Source organism: Pelophylax lessonae, assembly GCF_965119305.1.
Source record: "Pelophylax lessonae genome assembly, chromosome: 3".
NCBI classification, from domain to species: Eukaryota; Metazoa; Chordata; class Amphibia; order Anura; family Ranidae; genus Pelophylax; species Pelophylax lessonae.
The window spans coordinates 283,119,681-283,137,402 of NC_138770.1; the positions used below are offsets into that span (position 1 = coordinate 283,119,681).

General features: G+C 45.5%; 1 protein-coding gene across 4 annotated transcripts in view; it reads left to right on the forward strand.

The window, feature by feature from the left end:
- The first annotated feature begins 1,181 nt into the window (after nucleotides 1-1,181).
- Nucleotides 1,182-17,722, forward strand: part of ATP11B (ATPase phospholipid transporting 11B (putative)) — a 358,393-nt gene continuing 341,852 nt past the window's right edge. For all 4 annotated transcript variants that reach the window (XM_082249614.1, XM_082249613.1, XM_082249612.1 and 1 more), the window contains exon 1: nucleotides 1,182-1,455. In XM_082249614.1, the coding sequence (XP_082105740.1) occupies nucleotides 1,405-1,455 (51 nt within the window). In that variant the 5' untranslated portion in view covers nucleotides 1,182-1,404. The remainder of the gene's footprint in view (nucleotides 1,456-17,722) is intronic.

Sequence of the window (17,722 nt, forward strand, 5' to 3'; positions counted from 1 at the left end):
GTGAGGAGATACGCCCGCCTGTGTAAACAGAGCGGGCGGATCTCCTAAGTGACAGGGAGTGACAGATTGCAGGGTTCAGCATAGCTGAACATCCGATCTGTCCTTCTGTCACTCAGTCACCTCCCCCCCCACACGTCAGTAAGCACCAGGCATACATTAACCCCTCCCTCTCCAATAAAATTAACCCCTTCACTGCCAGTGTCATTTTTACAGTAACAGTGCACATGTATAGCACTGATTACTGCAGTAATGTCACTGGTACCCCCAAAAGTGTCAAAAATGTCAGTCAGGGGTCCGATCTGTCCGCCCCAATGTCGCAGTCCCGCAAAAAAAATCGCAGATCACCGCCATTACGCGTTACACCAAAAATGACAGAAATCTTTCTCGTAGTTAGTAAACGCAATAACTTTTGCGCAAACCAATCAAAATACGCTTATCGTGATTTTTTTTTACCAAACATAGGTAGCAGAAAACAAATTGCCCATTTTTTTGGGGGGGATTTCATATAAAAAAAATGTTAAAAATATTGTTATTTTTTCAAAATAAACGCTATTTTTTTGTTTATAGCACAAAAAGTAAAAAGCGCACAGGTGATCAAATACCACCAAAAGAAAGCTCTGTTTGTGGGAAAAAAAGGACGTAAATTTCGTTTGGGTATGGCGTCGCACGACCGCGCAATTGTCAGTTAAAGTCACACAGCGCCGAATCGCAAAAAGTGGCCTGGACGTAAGACAGCAAAATCCTCCGGTGGTAAAGTGGTTAAACATAAAGATATAAAACTGTAATTTTTTGTGAAATTTCTGTTTTTTTAACTTTCACTGATAATGGTAAACAAGACAAACAGAGACGGGGATCTCTTTATTGGGGACACAGACAGCAATAAAAACCGAGTGGGGTTCTAATCCCTCTCCACTCTATCCAAAACTAAAAAAAAAAAGTTTGCCTTCAGTTGTACTTCAACTCTTGCAGAGCTAAGGCAGACCCACCACAAGGGGGCATTTCCTTCCCCTGGAGTTCACCCTTAAATGAAGCAAATGCAGGGAGCAATACTACAAGAAGAAGTCTAGTGACAGAGCATAGTGAGCTGGAAGTTTCCTGCCCCGCCCCTCAGCCCTCCACACCAGGAACTCGTCCTCCTCCCCTAACCCCACGCTGCCTTCTGTACGAGGTCACCCGTTCTGCCGACGTAGAAGCTGCTGGGCGTGGTCCAGGCTAGGCTAGCTCGTCTCTATTTCGCTCTCTAGTGCGCGCCCCCCGCTGTCCTATGCTGCTGGCGGGAGCGCGCATCGCGGAGGGTACTGACGGCCGGGGCCGTACTCGCAGCGCGAGAGTCGCCGCCAAACTCCACCACCTCCTGCCCGGCGGGGTCATGAGAGAGCGGGGACACTGAGCCGCCAGCCGGCAATGGATTCCTGGAGGGACTGTTTCCTGGTTCGCTGGGTCTGGCAGCAGTTGGTAAGTAGCGAGCTTTGTAATCCCTCCTCTGTCTCCATAGATCCGGGCGACTGTGCCAGGAAAGCCCGGGGAGCTGTGTAGGCCGCAATCTCAGCTGCCGCTCACTGCAACTTTATAGTGTGTGCTTGTGATGTGGAGGAGGAGGAGAGGGGAGCCGGGGATGAGGGGAGGACACCATACAACTTTTCTCTACACTTTCCACACATGTCATATCATAGGCTGACACCGGAGCACGGAAATCATGGCTCTTCCTGTGTCTGTGACACCCTCCACTATTCCTACTGACACCAGGGCCTGTACCCTGACCTGTCATCATCTCTTCCCCACTCATATGTTTAACAAGTCCTCTATATTTCTCCTCTTCCCCCCCACCTCCATATGTCGTCCACGTCCTCTCCCCCACCTCCGTATGTCGTCCACGTCCTCTCCCCCACCTCCGTATGTCGTCCACGTCCTCTTCCCCCCTCCGTATGTCGTCCACGTCCTCTTCCCTCCCCCCCCACCTCCGTATGTCGTCCACGTCCTCTTCCCTCCCCCCCCACCTCCGTATGTCGTCCACGTCCTCTTCCCTCCCCCCCCACCTCCGTATGTCGTCCACGTCCTCTTCCCTCCCCCCCCCACCTCCGTATGTCGTCCACGTCCTCTCCCCCCCATACCCTCAATATGTCGTCCACGTCCTCTTCCCCCCACCTCCGTATGTCGTCCTCTCCCCCCCCCCCCCAACCTCCATATGTCGTCCACGTCCTCTCCCCACCCCCCACCTCCGTATGTCGTCCACGTCCTCTCCCCCCCACACCCTCAATATGTCGTTCACGTCCTCTCCCCCCACACCCTCAATATGTCGTCCACGTCCTCTTCCCCCCCCCCCACCTCCATACGTCGTCCATGTCCTCCCCCCCCCCCCCCCTTCCATATGTCGTCCACGTCCTCTCCCCCCCCCCCCCCACCTCCATATGTCGTCCACGTCCTCTTCCCCCCCCCCTCCATAGGTCGTCCACGTCCTCTTCACCCCCCCCTCCATAGGTCGTCCACGTCCTCTTCACCCCCCCCTCCATAGGTCGTCCACGTCCTCTTCACCCCCACCTCCATAGGTCGTCCACGTCCTCTTCACCCCCCCCTCCATAGGTCGTCCACGTCCTCTTCACCCCCCCTCCATAGGTCGTCCACGTCCTCTTCACCCCCCCCTCCATAGGTCGTCCACGTCCTCTTCACCCCCCCCTCCATAGGTCGTCCACGTCCTCTTCACCCCCCCCCTCCATAGGTCGTCCACGTCCTCTTCACCCCCCCCTCCATAGGTCGTCCACGTCCTCTTCACCCCCCCCCCCCCATAGGTCGTCCACGTCCTCTTCAACCCCCCCCCCCCCTCCATAGGTCGTCCACGTCCTCTTCACCCCCCCTCCATAGGTCGTCCACGTCCTCTTCACCCCCCCTCCATAGGTCGTCCACGTCCTCTTCACCCCCCCTCCATAGGTCGTCCACGTCCTCTTCACCCCCCCTCCATAGGTCGTCCACGTCCTCTTCACCCCCCCCCCCTCCATAGGTCGTCCACGTCCTCTTCACCCCCCCCCCCCCTCCATAGGTCGTCCACGTCCTCTTCACCCCCCCCCCCTCCATAGGTCGTCCACGTCCTCTTCACCCCCCCCCCTCCATAGGTCGTCCACGTCCTCTTCACCCCCCCCCCTCCATAGGTCGTCCACGTCCTCTTCACCCCCCCCCCTCCATAGGTCGTCCACGTCCTCTTCCCCCCCCCCTCCATAGGTTGTCCACGTCCTCTTCCCCCCCCCCTCCATAGGTTGTCCACGTCCTCTTCCCCCCCCCCTCCATAGGTTGTCCACGTCCTCTTCCCCCCCCCTCCATAGGTCGTCCACGTCCTCTTCCCCCCCCCCTCCATAGGTCGTCCACGTCCTCCCCCCCCCCCCCCCCCCTCCTCCATAGGTCGTCCACGTCCTCCCCCCCCCCCCCCCTCCATAGGTCGTCCACGTCCTCCTCTCCCCCCTCCACACCTCCATAGGTCTTCCACGTCCCCCCCCCCAACCTCCATAGGTCTTCCGTGTCCCCCCCCATGTCTTCCACGTCGTCACCCTCCCACCTCCATATGTGTTCCACCTCCCCCCCTCCATATGCGTTCCACATCCACCGACCCCGCCCAATATGTCGTCCACGCCCCCCCCACCTCCATATGTCTTCCACCCCCTGCCCCCCTCCATATGTGTTCCATGTCCTCCCCCCCCCAATATGTCTTCCACCTGCTCCCCCCCCCCCCCCTATATGTTTTCCACGTCCGCCCACCTCCATATGTCATTGAATGTCAGCTGTGAGTCTCCTGAGACTGCTGACATCACATCCAAGATGTCAGCTCCCAGGACTTGTGGATGTCTGCACAAGGAAGGGTTTTAGGCCTCTTGCACACGGTACTCCTGTTTGAGCATCTACTTTTTCAGAACTTTTTTCTTATTGTATGTATTTGCGCGTATTTTGGCACGCACGCTTTTTCTTGTGTTCGTGTTCTGTACTATATGTAAATGCATTTGCGTCATGAGGTGTAAATATTTACCAAAAGTGCATTTTTTTCTATTTTGTTTTTACTGAAGAATGCACGGCGCTCATTTACATGCCTGTGCGCATAGGCACATTACAATTAACGGGCTGTATTTTAGCTCAGTTTAAAAAAAAAAAAAAAAACTGTGCTGTACAAGAGGCCTTACAGGTACATGGCATGCATACCTGTGTTACATAGAGATTTATAGGAAAGGTATTGTTGAAAGAATTGGTGTAGAGACAGGGTCTCTATAATGCAGGGCAATGGCTGTGTAAATGTTCATTAGTGAAGTAGTTGTTGTGCCCAGTGGGAAATCTAGAAGCATTGTTGGTACATGTGTATTGTGTGTATAACAGTCTATGGCAGTGTTTACATTGGCTCATCATTCCAGGAGGAACATCTAATGTTAATGATTCCCAGAGCCATAGGTCACTGCACAGGGGCTTACTTTAGGCATCACTGCCTTTTTGACATGTATGAATTAAAGCCTCAGGATGGCTCGCCGATGCCTAGTGTCAGACTGAGTGTATAAGAGAAGCAACATTTCTATTGTAAAGGATGCACCTGCTGCTGCCTGCGTGCCTATTATTAAGGCAGAATGAAGACAAAAATAAATAGCACATTTAAAGTATAAAATGGCAAAACCAATTTTGGTTGCAGTATTCAGCTTCAATCTGGAGAAATCCTTCTAGCATCATTCAAAGCATTTCTCTGAGGTCATGGACCAGACCCAGCTGCATGTGAAAGGAGAAGAGCTCATCTGTCACTCTGCTTCCTCCTTTTACAGTAAACCTCCGTTATATCAAGGTTCAGTTTTCGCGCTCCCGCTATTTTGCGTTTTTTTCTTTCTGTAAGACCTATTAATATTATTTTACTAACTAAATCCTTGTTAATTACGTATTTTTGTGTTTTCCATTGCTCTTGCTATGTCTCCCGGTATCTTTTAGGTGTTTAAATGTGTTTCTATTGTTTTAAACGTGTGTTTAAAGACCTTAAAATGCATTTAAAGTACAGTGAAAGTGATAAAAACATGCCTACAGTGTATTTAAATAGGGTATTTCTATTTTGCGGATTTTCACTTATTGCGGGTGGGTCTGGAACGTAACCCCCGCAATGGAGGGGGGTTTAATGTACTTCATGTCACAACATGAGCTGATTGGCTACTCCTATTGCTTCTTCCTCTCACTCCAGCTCTACTGTGTGTACAGGGAGTGCTTGAGGCTGATCCCAGATCAAATTCAGGTACTGCTTACTTTGAAAGATGTATTAATGATTGCAGAGCTGCAATGATGTGTGTCTTTTATATCTGCCTGGAGTTTGACTCCTAAGCACATATGAGGATCACTGGACATTTCAGTAATTTTCTTGAGTCTCGTTTATGCTTGGACCTACCTCTGTCATACACGTACACTAGTAAGTCTAGACCAGCTCTACTCAACCAGGGTTCTTCAGGAGGTTGCTAGAGGTTCCTCAAGTTGTGGCTGGCCCATTTGCCCTTTGAGGGGGCCTGCATAGTTTTGGGGCCAGCGGCATTACACTGATGATTTTTAGCTGCCAGTAAGGTTGGTGTTCTTCCCAATTACTCGAATGCATTGGTTTTAGCAGGGGTTCCATGGTACCTAAGAATTATTTTCTGGTTCATGTAATGAGCAGGTTATATTCTGGATTTTGCTCTTGTGATACAGTATCTCACAAAAGTGAGTACACCCCTCCAATTTTGTAAATATTTTATTTTATCTTTTCATGCGACAACACTGAAGAAATGACACTTTGCTACAGTGTAAAGTAGTGAGTGTACAGCTTGTATAACAGTGTAAATTTGCTGTCCCCCTCAAAATACCTCAACACACAGCCAATAATGTCTAAACCACTGTCAACAAAAGTGAGTACATCCCCCAAGTGAAAAAGTCCAAGTTGGGCCCAATTAGCCATTTTCCCTCCCCGGTGTCATGTGATTGGTTAGTGTTACAAGGTCATACTGGTCACGAAGTTCAACATGGCACCTCATGGCAAAGAACTCTAAGGATCTGAAAAAAAGAATTGTCGCTCAATGTAAAGATGGCCTAGGGGAAAATTGCCATGACCCTGAAACTGAACTGCAGCACATTGGCCAAGACCATACAGCGGTTTAACAGGACAGGTTTTTACACACGACAGGCCTCTTCATGGTTGACCAAATAAATTTAGTTCACGTGCTCAGCGTCCTTTCTAGAGGTTGCCTTTGGAAAATAGACATATGAGTGCTGCCATGGGGTGGGCGGTCAGCCTGTCAGTGCTCAGACCATACACCGCACACTGCATCAAATTGGTCTGCATGGCTGTCGTCCCAGAAGAAATCCTCTTCTAAAGATGATGCATAAGAAAGCCCGCAAACAGTTTGCTGAAGACAAGCAGATTAAGGACCTGGATTACTGGAACCATGTCCTGTGGTCTGAGGAGACCAAGATAAACATTTGTTTCCAATGGTGTCAAGCGTGTGTGGCGGCAACCAGGTGAGGAGTACAAAGACAAGCGTGTCCTGCCTACAGTCAAGCATGGTGGTGGTGTCATGGTCTGTGGCTGCATGAGTGCTGCTGGCACTGGGGAGCTACAGTTCAGGGAACCATGAATGCCAACATGTACTGTGACGTACTGAAAAAGAGCATGATCCCTCTCCCTTCAGAGACTGGGCCACAGATCAGTATTCCATCATAGCAACCCTCAAACACGCCTCCAAGATGACCATTGCCTTGCTAAAGAAGCTGAGGGTAAAGGGGATGGCCTGGCCAAGCATGTCTCCAGACCTAAACCCTATTGACTATCTATGGTGCACCCTCAAACAGAAGGTGGAGAAGGGCAAGGTCTCTAACATCCACCAGCTCAGTGATGTCATCATGGAGGAGTAGAAGAGGACTCCAGTGGCAACCTGTGAAGCTCTGGTAAACCCCATGCCTAAGAGGGTTAAGGCAGTGCTGGAAAATGGTGGCCACACAAAATATTGACACTTTGGGCCAAACTTGGGACATTTTCACTTAGGGGTGTACTCACTTTTTTTGCCAGCAGTTTAGACATTGATGGCTGTGCGTTGAGTGAGATATTTTGAGAAGACAGCAAATTTACACTGTTATACAAGCTTTACACTCACTACTTTACATTGTAGCAAAGTGTCGTTTCTTAGTGTTGTCACTGTAGCACCCTCCTTAGGTAGTTGCTAGGTAGGTAAAGCCTAGCGTCTCCGTCTGCTTATCAGGGGAGCCTGATTGTTAGGCCTGTTGCATGTGTCCATGTGTGATTCATCTGGCCTGAGGGAGTGTCCCCACTGTAGCCAATAGGGGAACCTGTTGGACAGTGGAGGAAACCCAGCCAGTGACACACAGGCTTTTGTAACTCTCCCAGTGGGTTGGCACAAAGTGGTGCATCCTGGGATATGTTATAAAAGCCAAGGGCACATGTGACAGGGTGTCTTTGGGCGGGAAGCCAGGTCCCAGAAGGAGGGTGACATTTTGTCTCTCCTGCTGCAGTGGATGGTGGTCACAGGCGGTTGGCCTTGTGAAATAGGAGTGTGGAGCTGAGCCAGGAGGTCCAGTGTATGCTGACTAGTGGAGTTTGAGGCAGAGCAACCTTGGCAAAAACAGTGTCTGTGAGTACCGGGAAGCTTGCCGGTGGTCTGCCCAGGAAGGGGGACCACTCCAGTGGAGTGTCAGTGGACAAGAGTTCAGAACACACAGCAAGTGAGAAAGGGGATGCCAGGTTAGAACCCTGAAGAGTGATTCAAACGGCAATACATTATCTATCTTCACTTCATTGTTGGGAGTATCTGACTCATCCCTTCTCCTATCACAGTTCCAAATAAATACACAAAAAAAAAACCAACATCCCCTGGATTGATTATTGACTGAGCCTAGGACTTTCAATGCTATTTGTCTGCTATCAGTTGCTAAGGGTAACCCAGGGGAATCCAGAAAGGGTAATACTCAGCAGTCCTCTAGGGGGCAGTACTACATCACATAAAAAGATATAATAAAATATTTACAAAAATGTAAGGGGTGTACTCGCGTCTGTGAGATACTGTATATAATCGGCTTTGAATAGTATAAAATTCATCCTCTGACTGGTATACCTGGAAAATGACAAGTACTGTTTTAGTGCTCTTATTGTACAAGAAACCAGGTGACTTTATTTCCATACACAAACAATGTACTTTATATCGCTGTGCAAAGATTTCCTTTCCAATCTCCAGTGGTGTAATTGGTGGTTTTCCTGTAGCTGAGTGTGCAAGGTAGTGGAGTCTTTGTGAAACGTTCTCTTCAGTTTTATAGAGAAATGATTTCCAGCACTTTTTTGGTTTGTGTTTTGGTGTAGCTTGCATTATACTGACATCAATAGATACCCAACTTACAGTACATTCTACAGTCACTGTCATTCAAACTTATAGCTTCCTAACTGCCAATTGAAATCATACCTGGTATTTGTCCTGCAGGTTCACTTTAAAGTGGAACTTAAATCTCTCAATCAACACTGACTATTTTTAATTCTTACGTCACTAGCATTTGTAATGGGAAAAGTATATTATCTTAGTTTTAAACTATTTTTTTTTTTTTTACAGTTCTTTAGTTCTTGGTTTCCAGGCCTAGGCAAATGATAGCATACATCCTAGGAGTCTTCAGGAGGGGTTTTCCCACCTAACCACACCCTCCTGTCTGCATGCCCTAGCTATGGGCAGATGGATTCAATGAAGTAAATGCTACATAAATTATCTGCCCTTGCCATGACCAGAAATGCTAGGGGGTGTTTTTTCAAAGTGATAAAATAAATCTGAATAATCCCTTCCAAAAATAACACCCCCCCCCCCCCCCAAACCTGCCTCTTTCATGACCAGGCCATTTTGTGAGATATCACACTGCATTACTTTGAGCCCCGGTTCACATATGTGCGGCTGCGATCGCATGTAATTCGGAGCGCACTGCTCCTTCATTACATGCGATCTCCTGTGCGGATGCGAGTTCAGCCATACACTTTGTATGGCTGAAATTCACACTGTACCCGCACCAAAGACGCACAGGAGCCATTTTTTCAGCCGCATCAGGATTGGATCGCACAGTGGTTCACACTTGTGCAATCCGATCCAGTGCGAACTGTCAGATGGCACTGCGATATGCGATCAAACTAGGGGTGTCGTTAACATTTAATTGACACCCCCTGCATATCGCATATCGCAGTGTGAACTGCCTCTTGTGCGGATGCGATGCGGGAACAGCCTGCATATTCGCAGCGTTCCCGCATCGCACAAGTGTGAACCGGCCCTAACTGTCAATTGCGTGGTCATGCATCGCTGTACCCAAATGAAATGTGTATTTATTTATTTTTTTCCTACAAATAGCTTTCTTTTGGTGGTATCTGATCACCACTACATTTATTTCTTGTGCTAAAAAAAAAAAAAACAATTTTGAAAAATATATATATTTTGTTTACTTTCTGCTATAAAACATATCCAATAAAATTTAAAAAAAATCTTTCTTCATTAGTTTAGGCCAATATGTATTCTGCTACATATTGTTTGGTAAAAAGAAATCCCAATAAGCGTATATTGATTTGTGCAATAACATCTACAAACTACGGCATACCAGAATTTTTTTTTTTTTTATACTAGTAATGGGGGTGATCATATATCATATAGCAGAATGTAAAAAAAAAAAAATATTTTCAGAATTTGTCGCTCTTTTTTTTAATAGCGCAGAGGTGATCGAATACCACCAAGAAAGCTCTATTTGTGGGGAAAAGGACATCCATTTTATTTCGGTACAGTGTCCCACGACCACGCAATTTTCCGTTAAAGTAACGCAGTGCCGAATTGCAAAAATTGCCTGGTCATTTAGGGGGCAAATCCTTCCGGTCCAGAACTGGTTAATGAATTAAAAAAAAAAAAAAAAAAAAAAAAACTAAACAGTAAAGTTAGCCCAATTTTGTTTTTTTTTTTCAATGTAAAAGATGTTACGCGGAGAATCGTGATCTTTATTCTAAGCAAAAAAATTGTGATTCTCATTTTTCCCAGAAAGTGCAGGTCTAATAAATATATTCATATATATATATGTGTGTGAGTCTGCACAGAACGGCTGCCCTGTAGCAGTATATCTGCTATGGGGCAGTTGGGAAGTGGATAAAAATGATTTAAATGGTGTTTTTGGTTTATGGTGCTGAGATGCAGTGTAGTTCCACATCCCTGAGGAACGTCTCCCCCGCCCTCATGCGATAGTGCTGGGCTAACCACTAATCATCAGTGTATTTATTTGAGAGGAAGGGAAGTGAGTCACGTGCTCCTCTATGCCCAGGTATTTTTTCCACTTCCATTGTTAGGTTAAACCAGCCTTTCTCAGCCTTTTCAACACAGAGGAACCCTTGAAATAAATTTCTGGTCTCAGGGAACCCCTGCTAAAAATGAAAAATCTACACTCATAATACATTAGTGTGACAGTGAGTGGGAAGAATGCTCCTTTTGTCATCATTGGGAAGAATTACCCCCTTACAGATAGCTAAAAGGAACAATGGTGTCATTGGGAACTTATCTGAGAGGCAGAAATTGCCCATTGCTCCAGGAACCTCTAGCAACCTCAGGAGGAACCCTGGTTGAGAAACCCTTAGGTTAACCCTTTACAGCTGAACTTAAAAGTTTGTAACCGCAGGGGCCTTACATGGGCTTCCCAGGCATGTGATCACCTTGATTGGCTGTTACAATGATCACTTGATCATAAGCCCAGCCCACTAGCTCCCAATCATAAACAGTGACCAGGAGTTGGTGGTGGCAGCATATTCTCTATGCTTGGGTGCCGATTGATCTTGCTGCCACATTAATGCGTTTGGCCAGCCTTATGGTAGTTGAAAAAAATGGTCTCTTTTGCTGCTGGAATAGAGGGCATTGATTTGAAGTAAACTTGTTGCTTTGCACTGCATGGTCAGTTTCTATCATTTACCTAGTCAATTCAGTAGAGATGTTTATGAATCCCTAATCTTATTAAAAATCACCCACTAACTTTTTGTTGGTAGCAGTAACAGCGGTGGTCTGATCAGATGGTGGCAATAAGGTGTCTATTACATCAGCTGTGTGTGTTGTAACACTGCAAATGCATGTCTAGTTTAACTGCAGTAAGTCTGATTTAATATGAATATGTTGGATTTGGCTATCAATGGGACATCATTATCTTAACAGAAGTGACTTAAAGAGATATCTCGTTGAACAAATCATTTCTCTTCCCCACATGCATTATATCCCATTTAGGCCTTGTTCACAACTATGCAGTTGCATATTTCAGGTGCATTTTGTGTTTTTCAATACACGTTTTTAATCCATTGAAGTCTAGGTTACCAAAAACAAAACCTGCTGGTCCCTGGCCCGTTCCATAAAATGCACAGATGTGAACGTGACCCATAGGAAACCATGTTAAATAGATTGTACTGTGTTTCAGCAAAACTGAGAACACACAAAAAAATGCAGTGTAAACCAGGCCTCAAAGTGTATTTGTGGGGGGGAAAAATGTAAAATTGTGTGTTCATTTCCACAACGTCTTCGTTATTTGTAGTCTAACTCTTGTTACTTTGAATGATGATGAAGTTTCGTAAACTTAAGCCCCGTACACACGTACCGATCGTCGGCTGAACGATCGGCCGTCTTTTGTCCAGGGCTGTCGGTGTCTGTTGAAAAGTGCAAAAGACTGCACAAGAATTTTGTCTGCCGACTGCAGAAGTGATGTCATGTAATGGTTAACTTTCCCTGTGTATTTCCTTTTCTGAGCATGCCCAGTCTTGCAAATCTGCTGTCTGTCGGCCGAATTCTGTACTGACTGGCGAACAATCGGCCGCTCTGGTGTCGGCATACAAAAATTTTAATGCTTGCATGACAGATTCTTTTCGGCCGAATGTGCGCTGTCGGAGGCATCATACTAACAAGCCTACAATCGGCAGATCGGTCGTCGGCCGAAGCTTTTCGGCCGACGATCGGTACGTGTGTACGGGCCTTTACTTTGTGAAGATCTCCACTTATTTACTTGCTTGATTTCTGTAACATGTACAGTATTCACTGTATTCTGTTGATGGGCACTGTCGTGTCAGAGTTCAGAACCTACCTTGTGAACTACAGAGGAGGATGGGGAGACCTGCTCAACCTGAAAGTAGATTTTTCAACTTTTTATTGGATTGTCAAATTGTTTGTATTATTGTTACAATGCTGATGGTATGAAATGAAAGTGTATTCTTTGACCATAGAATGTTGGTTTTTTTTTTTTTCCCCCCCAGAATTACTCTTACCTAGGTGGATGCAGCATTTGTGAGATTCTGCATCTGTCCCCCGCCAGCTCTAAGGCTGAGAACCAAGCGATCAAACACCAGCTTGCTGAGAGGCTCTGCCGGTCCAAGCATGTGGTCGGATCCCGACTTCATTGTCGCGGTCTTGCCTGAGCCTGGACCGGCTCTGTAGCATCAGCTGACAGCGGGCTTCGGCCCGCTGTCAGCTGAAAAAAGATCACAGGAGTGCAGAATTAATTGCACTCCTGTGATCCACAGAAGTACAGCCAAACGAAGTTTGGCTGTACTTCTTCCTTTAACCCTTTCACTACCAGTTCCGTACTATGGGCAGACACAATCGGGCGGGGTGTGCTTCCGCCCAACTGCCTCCACACACCCCTGGTGCCGGTGCCCCCTCCCCTTCTGGCTGTGACCCGGAAAGCAATGTGTATGGCATTACTTCCGGGTCAGCCTCTGTGTCCCTGGCTAGCATGCCTGAAAAGGGAAAATAGAAAACATGGGGTTTGACAAGTTGGGTATCTTTTACTGCAACCTCACCTTTCTATATATTACGAAAAATGTAGGTAATTTTATTGCGTTTGTTTTGCCTTTAGTGTGTGTTTTTTACAGAAATGTTGCATTTCTGACCTTTGCAGTAATGTCATATGACATAAAAAATTGGAACTGCAACTATTTTTATTCTTGGGCAGGGGTCTCCAAACTTTCTAAGCAAAGTACCAGTTTACTACTGTCCTTCAATGTTCAGGAAGGCCGGAACTTGTCCTGGCATCCTCTTTGGTTATTAGTGAGAGGAATAGTGCCCCATTATTGGTGTCGGTGGGAGGAGTAATGGCCGAATGGAGGAGTCCTAAACTGGAGAAACAATTTTGCACATACAAAAATTGCACGGCCACTGGGAGGAAATCCTTCCGATTTTGCCACATCACACGGTTTATTTCTTTTTTTTTTTTTCTTTTCTTTTGTTAGAACTTTTTATTGAAATGTCAAAGGTGAGTTTTCATTTAGTGCCGGTTCATATATATAAATCCACTGCGGGTTCCTGCATGGCATTCAACTCGCAGGCAGTTCACACTGCCATGTGCAAATCGCTGGGGATGTAAATACAAAGTTAAAGACACCCCCAGATCAGCTCGCATATCGCAGTGTGAATGGTCAGTTCGGACATGAATCAGATAGCATAATTGTGAACCCCCATGTGATCTGATTCTGGTGCAGATCCAAAAAAGGGTCCTGTGCAAGTTGTCAGAATTCAATGTGAATTTGCATCGCACAGACATCGCATGTGATTTTCAGAGCAGTGCGCTCCGAATCACATGCAATGTCGGTTATCGCATGTATGTGAACTGGGACTTAAGTGTAACTAAAGGCAAAACTTTTTTTTTTTTTTTTTCCAGTTTTGCACATGGAGAAGGATTAGATCACTTTTCAGTTTTTATTGCTGTCTGTGTCCCATTTTTTAAATAATGCTTTTATGAAACAAAAACATTAATAAAATAGCAGGACACAGTGTTTTTTTTTTTTTTCATAAAAGCATTCTTTAAAAAGTGCAGATATTACATAAATGCTTGATTAATCCTTACTGGTAATATAGTGAACATAACTGAATAGTGCAGCGCAACTGTTAACCAAATATTACAATAATGTATGTGTCCACACAAGTGATAACTATGAAAATTGGCATGTGTCGAAAAGAATAACAAAACTAAACAAGTAACAATGTGTTCAATAAATAGACACTGACCCACTGATTAGATTCTATTTAATGGACACATTGTTACTTGTTTTGTTGTTCTTTTTGACACATGCCAATTTTCCTAGTTATCACTTAGTGTGGACACTTCTATTATATATTATTGTATTATTTGGCTACCAGTTGCGCTGCACTATTTATCTAGTTTTGTTGTACTGATAAGTGAAGTGAGAACACTTAGAGCCCATTCACACAGGGGCAACACGACTTGCCGGGGCGACCTGTGAAGTCGCGGTGCACAGAGTGCACCGCGACCTCGGCGCGACATGCACGGACTTCATATCATTGAAGTCAATGCAAGTCGCCTCCAGGTCGCCCCAAAGTAGTACAGGACCCTTTTTCTAAGTCGGAGCGACTTGTGTCGCTCCTATTAGAACGGGTCCTGTGCTAATCAATGGCAGGCGACCCACCACGCTAGTGTGAATGGGGACTTAGAAGTGTAAGCAGCAATTGGGACATTCAATTTTTTAGTTTTAGATTTATTTTACTTAATATTTTTATGTTTCACTTGTTAATGTCACTGTGGTTGAGGCAACGCTGCGCCAATTAATTTTGTTATTTTATTTATAGTAAACATGGCTTGGAGAGGCTTCCAGGTGGGAGCAAACAAGCTTAACCCAATCTATATAGCTCTACTTGCTTCATTATATTTGTAATTTTCAAATGCCATAGACGAATACAAAAAAACTAAGTAGTGTGTTAGCCCATGTTGTGGGGTGGCAACCTGTAGGAAAGGACTGGGATAAACCCTTTTCTGGGTAACGGTAACCTATTCAGTTGGCCTGTTGGGCCGCAACTGTTAACTTCCCTTGCGATTGCTGTCTATTTTATTAATTTTTTTAAACATGTATTACAGGTACTCATACAGCGCTGTCAATTTACGGAGCACTTTACACATATATTTTACTCACATCGGTCCCTACCCTCAAGGAGTTTATGGTCCCTAACCGTTCTTTTTCACCTGGGGGGCCCCATGGGATTCCCTTATTTGCAGAGATTTCCTCTCACTTCCTGCTTTGGCTATGGGACAGGAAGTGAAGAAAAATCTCCGCAGTGGGACACAGGTGGCAAAAAAAATAAAAACTTTTGCCAAAGTTTTACTGTAAGTTCAGTCACCGCTGTCTGCTTTGCCTCTCCAGTGCTCGCTTGAGCGCCTGGGCTGTGGAGGAGGTGGCAGCGGCTGGCTGAGAGCCTGAGCCAGCTGCCGCTTCAGCATCTGGGTGGATTCTGATATTCACTCTGGAATCTCTCTAGCATCTGGGGTGATGTCAGGTATGATTTACATGCAAAACAAAGTGCTCTCCTGTGTCCTACAGGAGAATTACAGCCAAAAGAGCCTTGGCCCTACTTCTCCTTCAATAAGTTTGCTGTAGACCAGAGTTCTCCTTTTGAGAATGTAAATACGACGTAAGAAAAGTGAGGGTGTCTACTGAAATTTGAGAAAGGTAGCTGTGTGTTTGAAGCAAGGAGCCATTAATGACTACCATGTCATGTCTGATCATTTTTTCTCTTTTATATTAGTGCCCTTGACTGTGACAGGTTCCCCACATACTAGTTCAGAAAAGGAATGTTTATTTTATTATGGTTGGTAATGATAAGGCTGTTTGGTTACGGACTGTCAGGATACTCTAAATAACGCTGTTTCTTTTTTGTGACCATTTTAGCTTTTTTGTTGTATTTTCTATTTTTACCATATAGCTAATCTGTACGTATGTCCATACGTGTCTGCTGCAGACTCCTTCTACAAATAGACTTTAAGCAGTGTAATGAGTGACAGACAATAGGATTATGACTGCATGCATATGGTGTAGTAGTGGAGGAGCCAAAAGAGCAAGTGGATATTACTGCAGTAAACACCGGTCATTGCCGTCACATCCAGTCATTGCTGGAATTGAAATGTGGATATTACACTCGTAAAAGGTCTTTTGACAACTTCTGAAAGACGAGGGAGAGGGTTGTCCCTGCACTTGTTTATATTTAGTAGGCTTAAGGCAGTGGCTTTAGCCCTGAAGTCCCTTCTGTGGATGTAATCTCTAACCATTTACTTATTTATGAGTAGAGACTATTCATTAGCCAGTCTAGAGTAATTTAGGAATGTGTGCAGATTTCTGATTGTGCAGCATTCTCATATAGATTTTGTTTTCTCTGTGTTCATATATTCTGTTCCAATATCCAAAAAGCATTATTTTTTCTCTGTAGCAAACTTACATTTTGATAGTCACCAGAATCGGTAGATTTTGATCAGTGCATACAATAGTTGATATATCTGTGGCAGCATTAGTTAAATTCCACAAGACTGGTAGTAAGTACACCAAAAACGCAGCTTCTGCCTAACCCCTTACTTTACTCCTTCAGACATTTCCATGGCTCTTCGGTTTCATTTTCTCCTGATGAGTGTAACACTTTGTGTCTGTGATTTTTGGCACAATAGCCTACTGACTTTAATGGGCTGCTTGTCATACGACAAGTGCGACAGGTTTTTTTTTTTTTGTTTGAAAAAAAAAAAAAAATGCACAAATGCTACCCATGTTTGGGGTTCCATTAAGAAATATTGGCACCACAAGCGTGTTGTACATTTTAGTGTGTTTTATTCTTTCCACTTTTCCGATACTCTTAGGTGTGAATGCAGTGGATTAAACTGGAGACCGGATTCTGATTGAATTTGTCCACTTTCATCCATACGTTGTGGTTCTGAAAGTTACTGCCATCCAGTTGCTGTTAAAGGAAAAATCAGCAGAGTGTTGGATTTTCACAGCTGAATTGCAATTGTTCATTCAAGGTGGGAAGAGCTTTAAGCTGGCCATCGATGGATTGACTCTTGTCTAGTTCAGGAGGTACTGGCCGAGATTTGATCCATCTATGGGTGGGCTGATTGGTACTGAAGTTGATTTATTAATCGACTTCAGCACAACCAGCCTGTCAGATTTTTTGCGTGTGATCACTGTTGGCAGCTATAGCTGCCAGCAGTGAACATTGTGTTCTGCCGGCTGGCAAAGTGGAACACAATAGTTTTGTGGGGGGGGGGGGGTGGTTCCTATATAACCACTGAGAGTGTTGATGGGGGGGATCCAGCGATTTTTCTTTCCACCTGTGGTGGTGGAAGTAATGAAAGTTGTATCATCTGTGGCCTGCTTTGGAGCTGTTTGCTCCACACCTATCTGGGGACAAAATGTGGATTTTGGTCACACACGTGAATGCCATCTATTGTAAATGGCTGGTTTAACAGAACACACAGGGTATGCCTTGCATCAGTTTCGGTGGAAGATTTTCCTGTCCTCTAAACTAGATTTTCCCAAATTTGCCCTAAGGCATTGCCTCCCTGGCGTTAGGAAATCCTCTTCCTAGCCCTCTAACCTAAGTTTACTTAGACCCCCTCCTCATTCTACTTGGGAGTAGATACTATGGCACTGGCCTTCTCCGATGTTTACAGCCTTGGTGCTGCCCCATTCCACCGGAAAAGATTTCTGCATAGATTTGAATGGTTTGCCCCAACACAAAAAAATCGCTGTAAAGTGACCCTTGTTTTAAAATGCATTGCACCGCAAGACATGACTTGTTGTGCAATGCAACACACATGCTTTGTCAACATGCATTGAGATGCCATTAACAATGATTGTGCCTCCGTTTACCAGAAAGAACTGCTTGAATGTTTGCAATATCACAGCGCACAGCTGTGAGTGAGGACCTCCCCTATCAGAGGTGCC